This window comes from Hyaena hyaena, unplaced genomic scaffold (genome assembly GCF_003009895.1).
Source record: "Hyaena hyaena isolate Hyena2069 unplaced genomic scaffold, ASM300989v1 scaffold_10, whole genome shotgun sequence".
In the NCBI taxonomy this organism is placed as follows: domain Eukaryota; kingdom Metazoa; phylum Chordata; class Mammalia; order Carnivora; family Hyaenidae; genus Hyaena; species Hyaena hyaena.
In genome coordinates, this window is record NW_024080642.1 from 3048398 (window position 1) to 3064304 (window position 15907).

At 49.6% G+C, this 15907-nt stretch overlaps 1 protein-coding gene across 6 annotated transcripts in view; it reads left to right on the forward strand.

Moving 5' to 3' along the window:
- KSR1 (kinase suppressor of ras 1) overlaps positions 1–15907 on the forward strand; it is a 176239-nt gene that overhangs the window by 134830 nt on the left and 25502 nt on the right. For 5 of the 6 annotated variants that reach the window (XM_039252658.1, XM_039252652.1, XM_039252656.1 and 2 more), the window contains 5 exons: positions 2741–2837; positions 6601–6734; positions 7490–7621; positions 8640–8775; positions 14917–15050. In XM_039252658.1, the coding sequence (XP_039108589.1) occupies positions 2741–2837; positions 6601–6734; positions 7490–7621; positions 8640–8775; positions 14917–15050 (633 nt within the window). Of the gene's footprint in view, positions 1–2740; positions 2838–6600; positions 6735–7489; positions 7622–8639; positions 8776–14916; positions 15055–15907 lie in introns of those variants that run through there. The other variant, XM_039252661.1, reaches the window with a different exon arrangement.

A 15907-nucleotide genomic window follows, 5' to 3' on the forward strand; every position in this document is an offset into this window, starting at 1 on the left:
CCCACTATTGCGTGAAGGTCTTTTTTTTTTTTTTAATGTTTTTTTAATTTATTTCTAGGAGAGAGAGAGAGAGAGACAGCGTGAGCAGGGGAGGGTCAGAGAGAGAGGGAATCACAGACTCTGAAACAGGCTCCAGGCTCTGAGCTGGCAGTCAGCACAGAGCCCGACGCGGGGCTCGAACCCACGAACGCGAGATCATGACCCAAGCGAAAGTCGGACGCTTAACCGACTAAGCCACCAAGGCGCCCCTATTGCGTGAAGGTCTTAATGTGGGTAGTACAACAGAGCCTTCCCCATCGCGTAGCCCCACGGACATTAAAACATAAACAAAACGATAGGGGCACCTGCGTGGCTCAGTCGGTTGAGCACCCGACTTCGGCTCAGGTCATGATCTCACAGTTCATGGGTTTGAGCCCCGCGTCGGGCTCTGTCCTGAATGCTTGCTCAGAGGCTGGATCCTGTTTCAGATTCTGTGTCTCATGATGCCTCATGGTAGAGAACAAGTGTTCCAGAAAGGTACAAGATGAAAGCTAGTCTCCTTCGCACCCCACCCAGGTGCTTCTTCCCGCAAGTGGATGTACTATACGCAGATCCTTACAATGCCTTCTGTCAAGATAAAGAAGTTTGTATACACTCAGGGTTTTAAACTATCCGTTCCTTTGTGAAAATAGCACAGACCCTGAGGGGTCGCACCTGCTTTCTCCGCTCGAGTACCGTCTTTACCGCTCACCCCACATTCCTGGCACATAGCTGAATTCAGCAGTGTGTTCGTAAATGTTGAACCTCTGATGCCTGGGTGGTGGGGAGGGAAGCCCTCGCTTGCGTAGAGGTCACTTGCTGCGGTGCAAATACTCTCCCCGTGCCTGATTTCAAGCTGCCACCATGACATCGCTGAAAGTGGGCTGGGCTCTGCCTGATCCCCTGTTCCCCCCAGGATATTCAGCCCGCCCTCTTTTTTGCTGGGCGCTTTGCCGTATGGAACATCTTCGTTTCCATATGTTTGTGAACTTACGTGAGTACGTGGGCTGGGCGAGCATATACGAATGTGGTGCTCTGATGGACGTTGTCTGTTTCTTTTTTTTTTTTTTTAATGTTTATTTTCGGGAAAGAGAAAGACAGAGTGCAAGTGGGGGAGGGGCAGGGAGAGAGGGAGACACAGAATCCAAAGCCGGCTCTGAGCTGTCAGCACAGAGCTGGACGCGGGGCTCAAACTTACAGACCACGAGATCATGATCTGAGCCGAAGTAGGACACTTAACCAACGGAGCCACTTAGGCGCCCCGGGTATTTACTTATAAAATCAGGAACAACAAGGGGCGCCTGGGTGGTTAAGCATTTGGTTCCTGAGATTTCGGCTCAGGTCTTGATCTTCAGGGTGGTGAGTTCAGGTCCCACGTTGGGGCTCTACGCCATGTGTAAAGCCTATAAGTGAATGAACAAATGAATAAATATGTATAAATATATAAAAAAAGGTACAAATATTAAAAAATAGTAACAATAATAAAAGATTAAAAACGAGAAACAGTAATAAGAGGTTAGTGGAGGTAGTTTGGAATATACATGGCGGTTTCAAGAAAAAACTAGAAATCGCTCTAATCCCATCAACTGGGAGCCCGCTCATTAATATTCTGGTGACGTTCCCTTATAGGCAGACCCCGTGCTGAAAGAACCTTTTCCCCCCACTACCCCACCAAACAAACGAATTACTAAGTAAAAATTAATTTCCCTTTGGCGTGGTCATCCAAGGCATAAACGAGAACAACCAGAACTGCTGACATCCCCAAGTTAGCCACCAAGGGAACAGAATTCCAGCCGGGAACAGGACGACATGATGATGTAGGGAGCCGCACAGCACCCCCCAGGGTCCCGGGCCCCAGCACCGCCCACCCTTCATCCCTCCGTCTCTCCTCACCCACCCACGCCACGAGAATCAGAGTCTGCTTAAAGGGAATGTGCGAAACAAATCATCCATTACCCAAAAGAGTTGCGTTTCGGATTATGCTGAGGGCATTAGAACCCAGACCAGGAGCCCTCAGCCACTATCCCCGACCCCTCGGCCGGTGCTCAAAGTCTCCGAGGCCTTAAGAACCCTGTCTCCTTGGAGAACTTTCCTAAAACTGGCTTCTTCGTGAGATGCCTTCACTCAACTTTTGCCAGGAGCCGGGGAGTAGGCGATACGCTCTCTCCGGGTCCTTGTTCAGCCCACGTTTTAGGAGTCAGTGCAGGAGGCCTGAAAATGCGAGCCCGTCACCCAGTAATCACTCTGATCCCCCTGAAGCCACCCTCTGCCTGCACACTCCTGTACTGTAATAAAATCTCTGTGATCAGAAAACAGCAAAATGATCACGAGCATCATTATGGAGCATCCCCAGTATTGTCTGGCCATAGTCCCAAAAGGCCAGATTCTTCCCTGAGTTTGAAGGCACGTTCTTGCCTTGAATCCCCCAAGGGTGGGCTGCTCTGGAGCACCAATAGCCTCGGTGAACGGGGTTTCCGGATCTGGGGTGGGCAGGCCCTGGGCCTCAGGGAATAAGGTGCGTGTGCGCGTGTGTGTGTGCTTTTGCACGCTCAGGCCTGGCCAGGAAGGAAGGGGCATCAGGCGTGGTGAAGAACGAGGATTCTAGTGCCCACCGTCCAGAGGATGGATAGGGTCCTCCACAGGCTGGGGGCACAGCTCTGTCCACAGGGGCTGGGGTCGGACTGTGCTGGCCCCAGCCCGCTGACCCCGCCACTCTCCACAGCTTCTGCAAGGGGCGGACGTTGCACTCATTTGTGAGGGACCCCAAGACGTCTCTGGACATCAACAAGACCAGACAGATCGCTCAGGAGATCATCAAGGTAGAGGGCTAGCCGGCTGGTCCCCGGGGTTCCTGGCCCCCTCCTGCTCTGTCTCTTCCTTTAGCTGGAACGCCTCAAGGGTGGGCCCCCATCTCTGTCCCTCTGCCCGTGTCTCATCCACTTAGAGCCAGGAGCTAGACCCCCCCAGTCTGTGATGACGGGTGAATTGGACCATGACAGGCTTTAAAGACACATGGACTGAGTTTGAATGCTGGTCACGCCAGCTGTGTGACTTTGGGCGGGTCACTGAGTCTCTCTGAGCCTTGGCTTCCTCTCCAGTAAGAGGGGGCTTCCAACGTGGCCTCCCCTATTGGATTCGTGCTGGAGTGGAATGGGATAATCCGCTGGGGACGCATTGGGCACAGGGCATGGTGTTTGATGAGAGTCTAAGAACTGATTGAGGGCGGTGTGAAAGCACCCGTGCTTTCTGCCTTCAAGTTTCCAAGTCCAAGTTTCATGAGGACCGGCCCTCGGGCAGCCTTTTTTCTGCCTTCCTTCCTTCTTCCCTCCCTGTCTTTCTGTCTGTCTTTTTCTCTCTTCCTTCCTCTCTCCCTCCCTCGTTTTGTTGATTAATTTTTTGTTGGTGGTTTTAGACTTTATTTATTTATTTATTTAGAGTAATTAAATGCAAATGAAAGAAAGGCTTATTTATAAGTCGCTTTATTTAGCACCCAGGCAGGCTCGGATTAAAGCCAGACGACTGCTGGGTAGGAATTCGTCTTTTCTTGTTTTTTGTTGAAAAGCTTGCTCTTAGGGGCTCCCTACAGCTCCCGGTCTCCCAGCTCCGCTCCTACCTTCCCTTTCTCTCCCTCCCTCCTTCCGTCCATCATGCGTGCGTGTGTGTGTGTGTGTCTTTAGCAAGGAAAAGACAAAAATCACCAGTGACATCTGTGCACAAATCAAGATTTCCACGTGACACGTCCACGTGGCTGAATTAATGAATTGAATTTTGAAGCCTCTCGGTTAAAGTCCCACATTTATGCCTTCCTTTTTAGTATGTCTCCTTTCAGAGGAGGCGGAGGGGGCAGCTGGGTGTCACACCTACTTCGTGCTGTCCCCAGCCTTGCTGGGCCCTGCTTCCCACCCCCATCCTACATTGTTTTTCTCTCCTTATAGTCAGTACACTGGGGCATCTCTGTGTGATTGCTGACAGGCTGAGGTCAGATGAAGGAACCATCGAGAAGATTCTAGGGGCAGACGAGAGAAGTTACTCAAAGACCTTGGAGCCACAGAGCCGGAAGCCGCCCCTCTGCTGGCTTGTTTGGTTTGGTTTTCGCCTGCTGAGAAGCTGTCCTCTCTAAGCCACTTCCTTTTCTCATCATTAGTATTTTGAGGTTCAAAATCCAAGAACAGGGCCCTGACCTTTGGCTAGGTTTGTGATTGGGGGGGCTGCTCTGGAGACCCCGTGAAATCATGAGAAGGGAAGGGATTTGTGCTCCAGACCTGGGCATTTATTTTTTAATTTTTATTTTTTTTTTATTTTTTTTTATTTTTTTTTTCTCTATTTTTTAATTTTTAAATTTTTTTAATGTTTATTTTTGTTAGAGTGTGAGTGGGGGAGGGGCAGAGAGAGAGGAGACACAGAATCTGAAGCAGGCTCCAGGCTCCAAGCTGTCAGCACAGAGCCTGACGCAGGGCTTGAATTCACAGACTGCAAGAGCATGACCTGAGCTGAAGTGGGACACTTAAGTGACTGAGCCACCCAGGCACCCCATAGACCTAGGCACTTAAATCCCATCTCTTGAAGGAGGCCATGGCACCTCTTTTTTTTTTTTTTTTTTTTTTAACAAATAGTTTATTGTCAATTTGGTTTCCACATAATACCCAGTGCTCATCCCCACAAGTGCCCTCCTCCATGCCCACCCCACCCCCCACATCCATCAGTCCTCAGTTTTTGTCAGCATTCAAGAGTCTCATGGTTTGCCTCTCTCCCTCTCCCCCACCATTTCCCCCTTTCTTCTCCTCCTTGTTCCTCAGTTAAGTTCCTCCTAATCCTCCTATATGTGCAAACATACGGTATTTGTCCTTCTCTGCCTGACTTATTTCGCTCAGCATAACCCCCTCAAGGTCCATCCATGTTGCTACACATGGCCAGACTTCATTGTTTCTCATTGCCATGTAGTATTCCATGGTATAGATAAACCGCATCTTCTGGATCCATTCATCTGTTGATGGACACTTGGGCTCTTTCCATGTTTTAGCTATTGTGGAGAGTGCTGCTGTGAACATTGGGGTACATGTGCTCCTATGCCTCAGCATTTCTGTATCCCTTGGGTAAATTCCTAGCAGTGCTATTGCTGGGTCCTAGGGGAGTTCTATTGTTAGTTTCCTGAGGAGCCTCCACACTGTTTTCCAGAGGGGCTGAACCAGTTTACATTCCCACGAACAGTGTAGGAGGGTGCCATGGCACCTCTTTTGAAAACAAGGCCCAAAGTGGTACAGCCACTTGTCCTCGGTCATGTAGCTGGTCGCTATTCAGCCCAGGGTGGCGTCTTGGGTCGCCGAGGAAGGCTTGTGCCTTGGTTGGGTTTGGGAAATGGGCAGATATCCTAGGAGTGATTTTCCTGCATTCAGGATGGACTTGTGGGAGGGAGCAAGTCACTCTTTCCTGGAGCTCTTTGCTTCCACAGCAGGGAGAGAGCTCTCCGCAAGCCTGGGGGTATGAGGGGTTGCTACCGCAGACCCCACGCCCTGCCCTCTCTTGCCTTGTGGAAACTCTTCTCTGATGCTCTCCAGATCCCCTCGGAAGGAGCTCTGGCCTCAGCTGGGTTCTGTGTCAGGGCTCGTTCTGTTTCCTTAACGCGGTTTGTTTTTACCTTTCCAGTCCTCGGCCCAAGTAGCTTTAAAGCCAGGACTCTCGTAATGTGTGAAGTGCCCTCCATGTGGGAGGGGGGGAGGTGGCTTTACCTGTGTCTTTTTCTGAGCTGGCCGGGTGGCCGTTTCAGTGGTGGCGTCTGCTCCTGTTCCCAAGGGCATCCGGGGAGTACACGGGAGTCGTGCATTTCACGTCAGAAGACAGGTTGACCTTGAGTGAGAGCGTGCCTGCGTCAGGTGGCCTGCGTCCCGTACGCCTGGCCAGGGTTCACTTCTGCGTAGAGCAGTGGTTAGAAATCACCCATCCCCCCCCTTCCACTTGATAGAGGAGGAAACAAGCTACAAGCTCAGAAGTTGTGCCCAAGGTCACACGGAGAATTAAAACCTGAGCCAAGGTGGAACTTGGCTTCTAGACGTCGGTATTAGTCCAGGACTCCTTCTGCCACAGCACACATACTGGGACCACCTGAATTGGGGGGCCTCCTGTCTGGGAATTCATCTGTTTCCCAGCCTGAGCCCTTGCTTGGCTTAAGGGTAGAGGCCAGTTGGTGTAAAGCCTGATAGAGACGTCTAGGTCACCCGAATCCCGTATGACTTCATGTGGGTGGTATCGTCACTGTTTATACACTTCTGGACACCGCCCCCCCCCCCCCCCCCGCCGGCTCCCCACCTGTCACCCTCTCCACACCTTAGCTAAGTATATGGTGCCCGTTGGACAGCACAATGCCATGGTCAGCAGTGCTGCTTAACTGCTGGGGCAAGTGATGTCCCCTCTCTGAGGCTCAGTGGCCTCATATGTAGAATGGAGACAGTTCTACCACATGAGACTTTAAGACCCCATGAGGGGACATGGGGAGGGCATACAGCTCATCGCCCAGCCCAGGTAGAAGCTGAATCCCTGTCACTCCTCCTCCCGCCCCCCGCTGACGTGAGGCTCCCTGTTTTCCAGGGCATGGGGTATCTACATGCCAAGGGCATTGTCCACAAAGATCTCAAATCCAAGAACGTCTTCTATGACAACGGCAAAGTGGTCATCACGGACTTCGGGCTCTTTGGCATCTCGGGCGTGGTCCAAGAGGGACGGTGAGTTGGGATTGGGTGTCTGGACGGGACGCAGAGGACCTGGGCAGTGCCAGCCGGGCTTCGAGGTGCGGCGGGTGTTTGGGCACTTGCTACGTGCTGCTGAGGAACAGCCCTCCCCTTACAGGAAGGGCCAGGTCTACTTAGGTCCTGTCCTTAGGGTTCTGGTCCCGAATCAGGTATGGGTGACGTTTGGGTCCCTCATACATGGCACTTCATTCTCACGCTGACCCCCACGGAGGCTGGGTCTCCCTTGCTCTCATATGACCTATTCGCTCACTGACTTGAGCAGGGGACAAGGGTTCGTGTCCCTGGTTTGAGGAAGAGCGTCAGGTTTTATTTCCCCAAATCTTGAAAGGTGGGGGTGGGGAGAAAGGCTCTTCTCCAAGAATCAGGTGGGGGGCGGGGGCGCTCCAGGAAGGGAGAGGGCAGTCCGGCTGGAGTTCGAGCCCCAGGCCAGGTTGTAAGATACACACGCAGACTGATTTCCTGTGTGGAGACGCTCCGCTCTTCTAGGGAGGAGAATCAGCTCCCTACTAATACCTGCTGCTGGTCTGCTTTCCTAGAAAAACTAGGTTATCCCTCTTCTGTAACATCCCTCCAAAGCACCGGTGGCTTGGCCAAGTGCGGGATCGGCGTGCTGTTTTCTGGGCCACGCACGGGCGGTGTGCCGGCCCTGGAGCACGTGTGTGCTGGGCTGCCTCTTGGCTGCTGGCTGAAAGGCCCCCGTGTCCCTGTTCTGGCTTCTTGGCCTCCAGGCGTGAGAACCAGCTGAAGCTGTCACATGACTGGCTGTGCTACCTGGCCCCGGAGATCGTCCGCGAGATGACCCCCGGGAAGGACGAGGACCAGCTGCCTTTCTCTAAAGCTGCTGATGTCTATGCATTTGGGTGAGGAGGCCCCAGCCATCCCCCCACCCCTTCTGAGTCCCTGAGGCCAAGGGTGACTGAAAGAAAGGGCCCCGGGTGACACTGGGGACAGGGAGGGGGTGGTGGTGTGCTTCGAGTCCTGGCTCTGCCACTCATTGGCTAAGGAGCCGCATCCTTGACCTTCTTTTTTCCCATCTGTAAAATGGGAAAAAAAATGGTACCTCCTCAACAGTTTCATGAAGACTAAGTTAGGTCATTGCTGGGTGTCTGTCTCACCCGGTGCCCATGGAACTGCTGACCAGAGCTAAGAGCCGTCCCTCTCAGAGAACCGGGGTCCTGGCAGCCAGACTTAGTGCCCCCACGATGCTAACCAAAAGAAAAATAGAAATATAGAAAGGTAACATGAGCCAGATACAGAGTTTAACATTTTCTCTTAGCCATGCTAAAAAAAAAAGGAAAACAGATAAAATCTGTTTTAATAAAATGTGTTTAACTCAATATATCCAAAATATTATCATTTCAACATGTTAACCAAGATTTAAACATCAAGGAGCTGTTTTACCCAATGAAGTTTCCAAACCTTGGAGAGTATTTTACACCCACAGCACACCTGAGGTCCACTCTCCACATTTCAGTTGCTCGATAGCCCCACGTCGCCAGTGGCCCCCGCACTGAGCAGTGGGGGTCTAAAGGAGAAGGTCAAGATGAGTCGAGGTTGCCTTTGTTACTCCTCGGACAACCTTGGACATAGGCGTCAGCCCCACTTGAGGCTAGACATTTATGCCAGGATCTGTGTTCAGAGCCTGTGCAGCCTCAGACCTTCCATCACAACAGATGCGTAGGGCCACGGGTCCCCTGGTGCCTGGGAGGAGCCACCAGGATGCCGTCACGGTACTTCTGGAAGCCTGGTGGGTGGAGAAAGCCGGAGAAGGATCTTGGATACTCTGCCTGGCCTCCTGGCACTGCGGCGGTGAGAGCCCCTGGGCAGCAGCTGGGCTGAGCAGTTCAGGAACTCACGCTGCATGCATGGCCCCCACAGGACTATTTGGTATGAGCTGCAAGCAAGAGACTGGCCCTTTAAGAACCAAGCTGCAGAGGCCTTGATCTGGCAGATAGGAAGTGGAGAAGGAATGAAGCGTGTCCTGGCCTCTGTCAGCCTGGGGAAGGAAGTCACTGTGAGTAGCCACCTATGCTTAGAGAGGGAAGTAGGGCTGGAGGGTTGAGGGGCTGGCTTCATTCACTCACCTGAGAACGGGGACCCACCCGGAGGCAGAAATATGCTGGGCAGGCCCCTGCTGCTGGCTAATAGACCTGTGTCCTTTATTACCCAACCGTTTTTCTTTATACAAAACCATTGTCGTAAAAAATAATTAACAAAAAAAAAAATAAACGACTGGAAAGAAATAAAGGTAATGGTTTGAACTGAATTATGAGTTGAAAAAGTAGTAAAAACCCTGTCTGTGACTTATATGAAAAGGTGATAAACAGTCGTCACTGCACAGAACATAAACCGTGGGGGGTTACCGTGGTATCGGATCTTTCTCCAGAGAGTCCTTCTCCACTGGGAAAGAGCACATCAACGTTTCCACGGCATGTTTGTCGCCACAGTGCCAAATCAGGTGCTGACCTTGTGTTTCTGAATGCCTCTAATGGTTTCTCCGCATTGCATTGTGTAAGTTTCCTCGCCCTGGCATAAGGAGACATAAAGGAACTCAGGGCTCCATGTTTTCAACGTGGTCATCCATAACCGTGTTAGTCAGATAGGGGTGGGACAGGTGGGTGCTGGCCTGGGTGTTAATAAGCTCCAGAGGGTATCTGGGTGGCGTAGCACTGGGAGGCCACCTCATGCTGGTCCAGGTTGAGGTCTAACTAGGCCGTGACCTTCTTGTTGAAGTCCTGGACAGTGTTGGCAGAGTCCCCTTCTGCAAACTGAGACAGGCACAGTGAGAAATGCAACCTATTCTTCCTTCAAGATCTTTAAGAACAATTTTCTTAATGTTTCTTTATTTTTGAGAGAGAGAGAGAGAGAGAGAGAGAGAACAGGGGAGGGGCAAAGAAAGAGGGAGACACAGAATCCAAAGTAGGCACCCGGAAGGGGCGCCTGGGTGGCTTAGTCGGTTAAGCATCCGACTTTCGCTTAGGGCATGATCTCACGGTTCGTGGGTTCGAGCCCCGCGTCGGGCTCTGTGCTGACTGCCAGCTCGGAGCCTGGAGCCTGTTTCAGTCTGTGACTCCGCCTCTCTCTGACCCTCCCCTGCTCACGCTGTCTCTCTCTCTCTCTCTCTCTCTCTCCTGGAAATAAATAACAACAACAACAACAAAAATAGTTCAAAGTAGGCACCAGGCTCTGAGCTGTCAGCACAGAGCCCCAGTGTGGGGCTAGAACCACGGGATCATGACCTGAGCCGAAGTCAGATGCTTAACTGACTGAGCCACCCAGGCGCCCCTTCGTTCAAGATCTTAACAGATCTTAGTATTTTCCTCCTTTGGTAGCAAGTTGTTAGGATATCTTTGGAATACTCATTTATGACATTGGACTTGGTGTAGTAGCACATGCCATATCAGGTTGAAGTGCAGACTATACAGGTACGCTCCCCCAAGAATGACCCCAAAATGGGGGCAGCAATTGGTTAAGTGTCTGACTTCAGCTCAGGTCATGATCTCGCAGTTCGTGGGTTCAAACCTGACAGCTCAGAGCCTGGAAGATTCTGTGTCTCCCTCTCTCTCTGCCCCTCCCCTGCTTGCCTTCTGTTTACATTAAAAAAACAAAAACAAGAAAAGAAGGACACCAAAATGCTAATCTCCATGACCAACACCAGGCTCTTCCTTGGCCAGTTGATTCCACCTCACTGGGGTGTGTCAGGCGAGGCGAGCAGGTGATGAGTGCCTCCTCGATGCTCTTGGCCACAGAACCTCCTTTTCCATGACATGACCTTGGACACCTTAGCAGGGTAGTGGTAGGAGGGGTCCAGGCTCCCGGCTGTTGGGTACTTCAGATAGCAGCTAAAGCAGCTACTATCCTACAGTCTTAAAACAATTCTTTTAATTTTTTTTTTTTTTTGTAATATGTATTTATTTGGGGGAGAGTGCAAGCAGGGGAGAGGCAGAGAGAGAGAGACAGAGAATCTGAAGTGGGCTGTGCACTGACAGGCTGACAGTAGTGAGCCGGATGTGGGACTTGACCTCAGGAACCGTGAGATCATGACCTGAGCCAAAGTCAGACGCTCAACCGACTGAGCCACCCAGGTGCCCCTCCCCCCTAATTATTTTAAATACATACCTTTAACAAAATCAAGCTCATAACATGTAGCTAAGTTTTTTTAATCATGACCTTTTTTCCACACGACCTTTTATTAGGCTTATTATTCTCAAGTCATTGACAAATCCTTACTTTTAAACCTGTCTCCCTTTCTGTCCTGTGGCTTATACCGTAATGTACCTACTTTTCTGTTGTTGGACATTTAGGTTTTTTCCAATTTTTACCCCTTACAATAAAGTTATGAAGGACACTTTGTGTAAACCAGAGTATGCGTGCATGCTTGTTTTATCGGAAAGAAAAAATAGTTGTCTTCTTGGCAGTAATCGCAATTGTATTTCTGCACACTTAGAGTCTTAGAGCACAGTGGTGGGTGAAGGCCTGGAGCAGAGTACAGAGCCCATCAGAAGACTACCGGGGAGTCAGGATTCAATGCTGGCTACAAGTCAGAATCATCTGGGAGCTTTTATTTATTTATTTTAATGTTTGTTTGTTTTGAGAGAGAGTGAGAGAGTGCATGCACAGATGCACACATGCATGCAGGGTAGGGGCAGAGAGAAGGAGAGAGAGAATCCTGATTAGGCTTCACACCCATCACTGAGTCTGACACAGGACTCAGTCTCACCACCGAGATCATGACTCGAGCTGAAATCAAGAGTTGGACGCTTAACCGACTGAACCGGGGAGCTCTTAAAAATATCAGGTCTAGGGCCTCCACCAGAAAGATTTAATTGGCCTGGGTTGGGGCTAAGATCATAATTAGTTGTTTTTATTTTTCATTTTTAAATAAAGCTCCTCCTAATGCACACCCAGAGTTCTGTTCTGGAAGGATTTCTAACAGTGTGGGGTTATATGACCTTTGAAGCCTCTTTAGAATAGATTAGGGATAAGGAGTGGGGAAATGGGAGCAAAGAGCAAATGTTCCAGCAGTCAGCTTCTGGCTCATGAAAGCTGGCTTTCCTGTTTAGTCTTTTTTTTTTTTTTTTTTTAATACATTGCCATTGAAGGGTAGAGGGGGTATTGGTCAATGGCAGTAAAAATTGATTTTGAATTATAGTCAAAAACAAGAAGTACCCTCTGGGGGACACCTTATCTCTGTCCCTCCCAGTGTAAACACCACTCTCAGTTTACCACCAGCCACTACTTTCTGTGCCAAGGCAACCACAGTAAGTTAGTGTGCACAGGATGACATCAAAAGGCCAGAAGGAAGGATTCTTAATGAAAACTAGCAGTCCTTTAACTCTGGTCACTCTCCAAAAGACTGACTTCTTGTTCCATCAGCTCTTCATTCCATGACCATCTGCCCCTTCTTCTCTGTTCAATTTGCATCCACTTGCCTTTTATCCTTTTATTAAGACTAATTTTGTGTTGCCGTGATTAAATTTTCCATCCTGTGTTTATAGATAGAGGCTAAAAGTGAAAAGATAGTAAATAGTGTGTGCGCTATTATAATAGATTGTAATTGCTATTAGATACTGATTAAGTAGTTCACTGGGATTACATTTTCTTCTTTGTGCACCCATCTCTTTTCTTCCATTCCATCAGTTACTCAAAGGCCCACCACAATTTTGTTGGCTTCACATGTGGACCATGGTTTTCTTGTGTGGTTTTAGGTTTTTCCTGTAGTTTCTAATTGCCTTTCTTTTTCCTCCTAATTGAGAGAGGTGATAAACACCTTTACGGTATTCCTAAGGTCTTGCAGCTTCTACACACTGCCTGTGTAATAGAATTTGTTTCATTCTTTCCAGGGCCTACTGATTTCTTGTAATTTGAATAGCGGAATTTTAGGCCTACTGTAGTGCTGTCATCTTTCCACTTCTTTTCATTCATTCCTGGGTCAATACTAGAATTTCTCATATCTCATGTCTTCCCATTTCTGTATTTGCACTCCAGCAAAATGAGAGTGAAACCTAAAGGAACTCCCTCCCAGTGGATGCATAGGAGATAGTCTTTGAATCTGTATATACCTAAACAAGTTCTTTGTTTTCACACCAAGAGGTTCAGCATAACCTTGCCTAAGAACATGAAATTTTTGCTCTGCTATCTGCTAAGTGTCCAGTGCATTACTGAACAATCTGATATTAATCTTAATTCTCAGTCTTTTATAGATGCCATGTTTTATCCTTCCTGGGAACTTCTGGGGATCTTCTCTTTATCCTTGTTATATTGAGATCTCATTAAAATATACCTTAGAATAAGTTTATTCCTTGGTTTGGTTTTCTTTTTTTCAGCTAGGTCCCTTCAGTGAGCCTTTTCAGAGGAAGATTCCAGTTTCCCTTGAAAGTTTCTGGGAAAATTTCTTTTATTATGTTTTTTCTTTATTATATCGTTTCTGGCCCTATAGTTTCTTTGTTTTCTCTTGTGGATACTCCCATTAGCAAGAATTTGATCCTTGGTGAGCTTCTGTGTCTTTTACCTTTTTTTTTTTTTTTTTATTTTTTAATTTTAGAGGGATAGAGCGAGTGGGAGAGAGGAGCAGAGAGAGGGAGAATCTTAGGCAGACTCCACGTTCAGTGCAAAGTCTGATGTGAGGCTTGGTCCCCTGACCCTAGAATCATGACCTGAGCCAAAATCAAGAGTCAGCCAACCGACTGAGCCACCCAGGCACTCCTCTTTTACCTTCTTCAGTGTTTTCTATTCCCTACCTACAATTGAGTACACAATCTGGGGAATTTCCTGGGTTTTATCTTCCAGTACTCCTAATGTTTTATTGCAGAAGCTGTATTATTAATTGCAAGTACTTCCTTGTATTTGGTTGTGTTTTTTATTGCACCTTGATCTTGTTTTATGGGTAGAGTAGCTTCTACACACACACACACACACACACACACACACACACACACACACACAATTTTCTCCAAAGTCATTGTTTTGGTTCATTTATCTTTGACCTCTCTTCCTCACCTAGCAGGCAACCCCATGAGGTCTACTTGTACTTAAGAACAGAAACCCAAGCTGCCGAGCCTGAGTCAGTAAGCACTTCCTGCCTGGTCGTGTGTGCAGGCCTGTTTTCACGGGCCTCACAGGAGCTCTCCCGAATTGAAACGCTGCAGAGTGTGCTGGAAGTGTGCAGATCCTGAGAGTAGGCAGCAAACCACCCAAGTCAGAGGGGCTTCACTCTTAGGCATTCGGGACAGGTGTTCTACTGACTCTCAAGTACTGCCCTCTGTTTTAACCTGGTCGCTCCCAGCCTCCAGAGGATTCCTGGAACACTGCAGGTCCCCCTCCATTGCAGTCTCACCCCACAGTTATTCTGAGCATCTTGCATTTCTTCTCCTTTCCATTCAAAAAAATCTACAACCCCATTTCTTTTTTTCTTTTTTATAAGTTTATTTATTTTGAGAGGGACCGAGACTGCGTGAGTAGGGGAGGGGCAGAGAGAGGGAACGAGAAAGAGCATCCCAAGCAGGTTCTACACTATCAGCACAGCATGAAACCGTGAGGTCATGACCTGAGCCAAAACCAAGCGTCAGACGCTTAACCAGCTGAGCCACCCAGGCACCCCTACAACCCCATTTCTGATCTCTTTCCTATTATTTTTATTCAGCTTTGATCCTGTTATTCCAGGACGCTCTAAGAAGGAAAGAGGAGAGACAAGCTGGTGCCCTTTGTTTTCAACTAGGAGCACGAGCTCTTCTGAGACTTAATTATTTCTTTGAAATAACTATTCCAGAAATGGCCAATCTTCTTTTTTTTCCTAACGTTTTATTTATTTTTGAGAGACAGAGTGTGAGCAGGGGAGGGAGAGAGAGAGGGGGAGACGCAGAATCTGAAGCAGGCTCCATGCTCTGAGCTGTCAGCACAGAGCCCAATGTGGGGATCGAACCCATGAGAACCATGAGATCATAACCTGAGCCGAAATCGGACACTCAACTGACTGAGCCACCCAGGCGCCCCATTAATGGCCAATCTTCTTAATAGTGGCAAGATGTTCAGGGGACACCAGGTGGAAGGAGGGGGGTGCTTGAGAGCATCGAATGGATCCGATGCCGCGTAGCCCAGCTGTGCCTTCCTCGCTCTCCGCCAGCTCTCACACTGCTAATGCCGCCTCTGCTTACAGGAGATCCTGTCCGCCTGCTGGGCTTTCGACCTGCAGGAGAGGCCCAGCTTCACCCTGCTGATGGACATGCTGGAGAAACTGCCTAAGCTGAACCGGCGGCTCTCCCACCCGGGGCACTTCTGGAAGTCTGCTGAGTAAGTCCCCCCTTCATGGGCCACCCTCGCCTGGTGTCTAAAAGGGCCCTGTCTGCTCTGTCTGCCTACGACTTCGGGCACTATACAAAGCAGATTGGCCAGAGGTGACTAGTCCCCCTGCCCAAGCACTACTAGGGTCTCGTTTGTTTCAGAGATGAGCGTTTCTAGTACTCTGCTGTGAAAGCCCAGCATCGCTGTTATTGAACAGTGCTGACGCTGGGTCCAGGCTAGGCCTGGAAGAGAAGACCCGCCAGGGAAGGGGCCAGACAGGAAGCTAGAGCAGCACCACCAGAATCGGCGAAGGGGGTTGTTTCGTAAAAGGGCGCAGACTCGAGAGCGGTTTGCGGCCCCCAAATCGGCCCCCTGTTACGGGGAAGGCGTGGCCTGAGTTTGTGCTGCTCTGACACTAGAAGTCCATCTCCCTTCTGCTCTGTCACACTGCCCTTTGTACCTGCTTGGGGTGGGGTAGTCTTCACTCCTCCATTCTGTCTTCGTTCCCTTTGTGCTTCGCCTTTCTGGCTCTCTCTGCCACTCAGAAACCCAGAGGAGGCTGGCAGACGGGTGAAGGGGGATGGGCTGCTAGCGGAGGGAGCTGTGTTAGGCTTCGCAGGCCCCCGCGATTTGTAGCACACCCAGCAGCAGTGCGAGGCCGTCACAGCACCATACACAGTCCCCGCCACAAGGACTCGGCTCTGCCGTCAGGTGCAAGAACAGCTCCAGCACGTACATCAGGGGGCTGCCTGTGCTCAATACAGCTTTACTTATACATGCTCACCCTTGAACTTCATGCAGCTTTCCCATGTTGTGAAATCTTCTTTTGGTGTTTTTACCCCCAACCCATTTAGAAAGGTAAAACC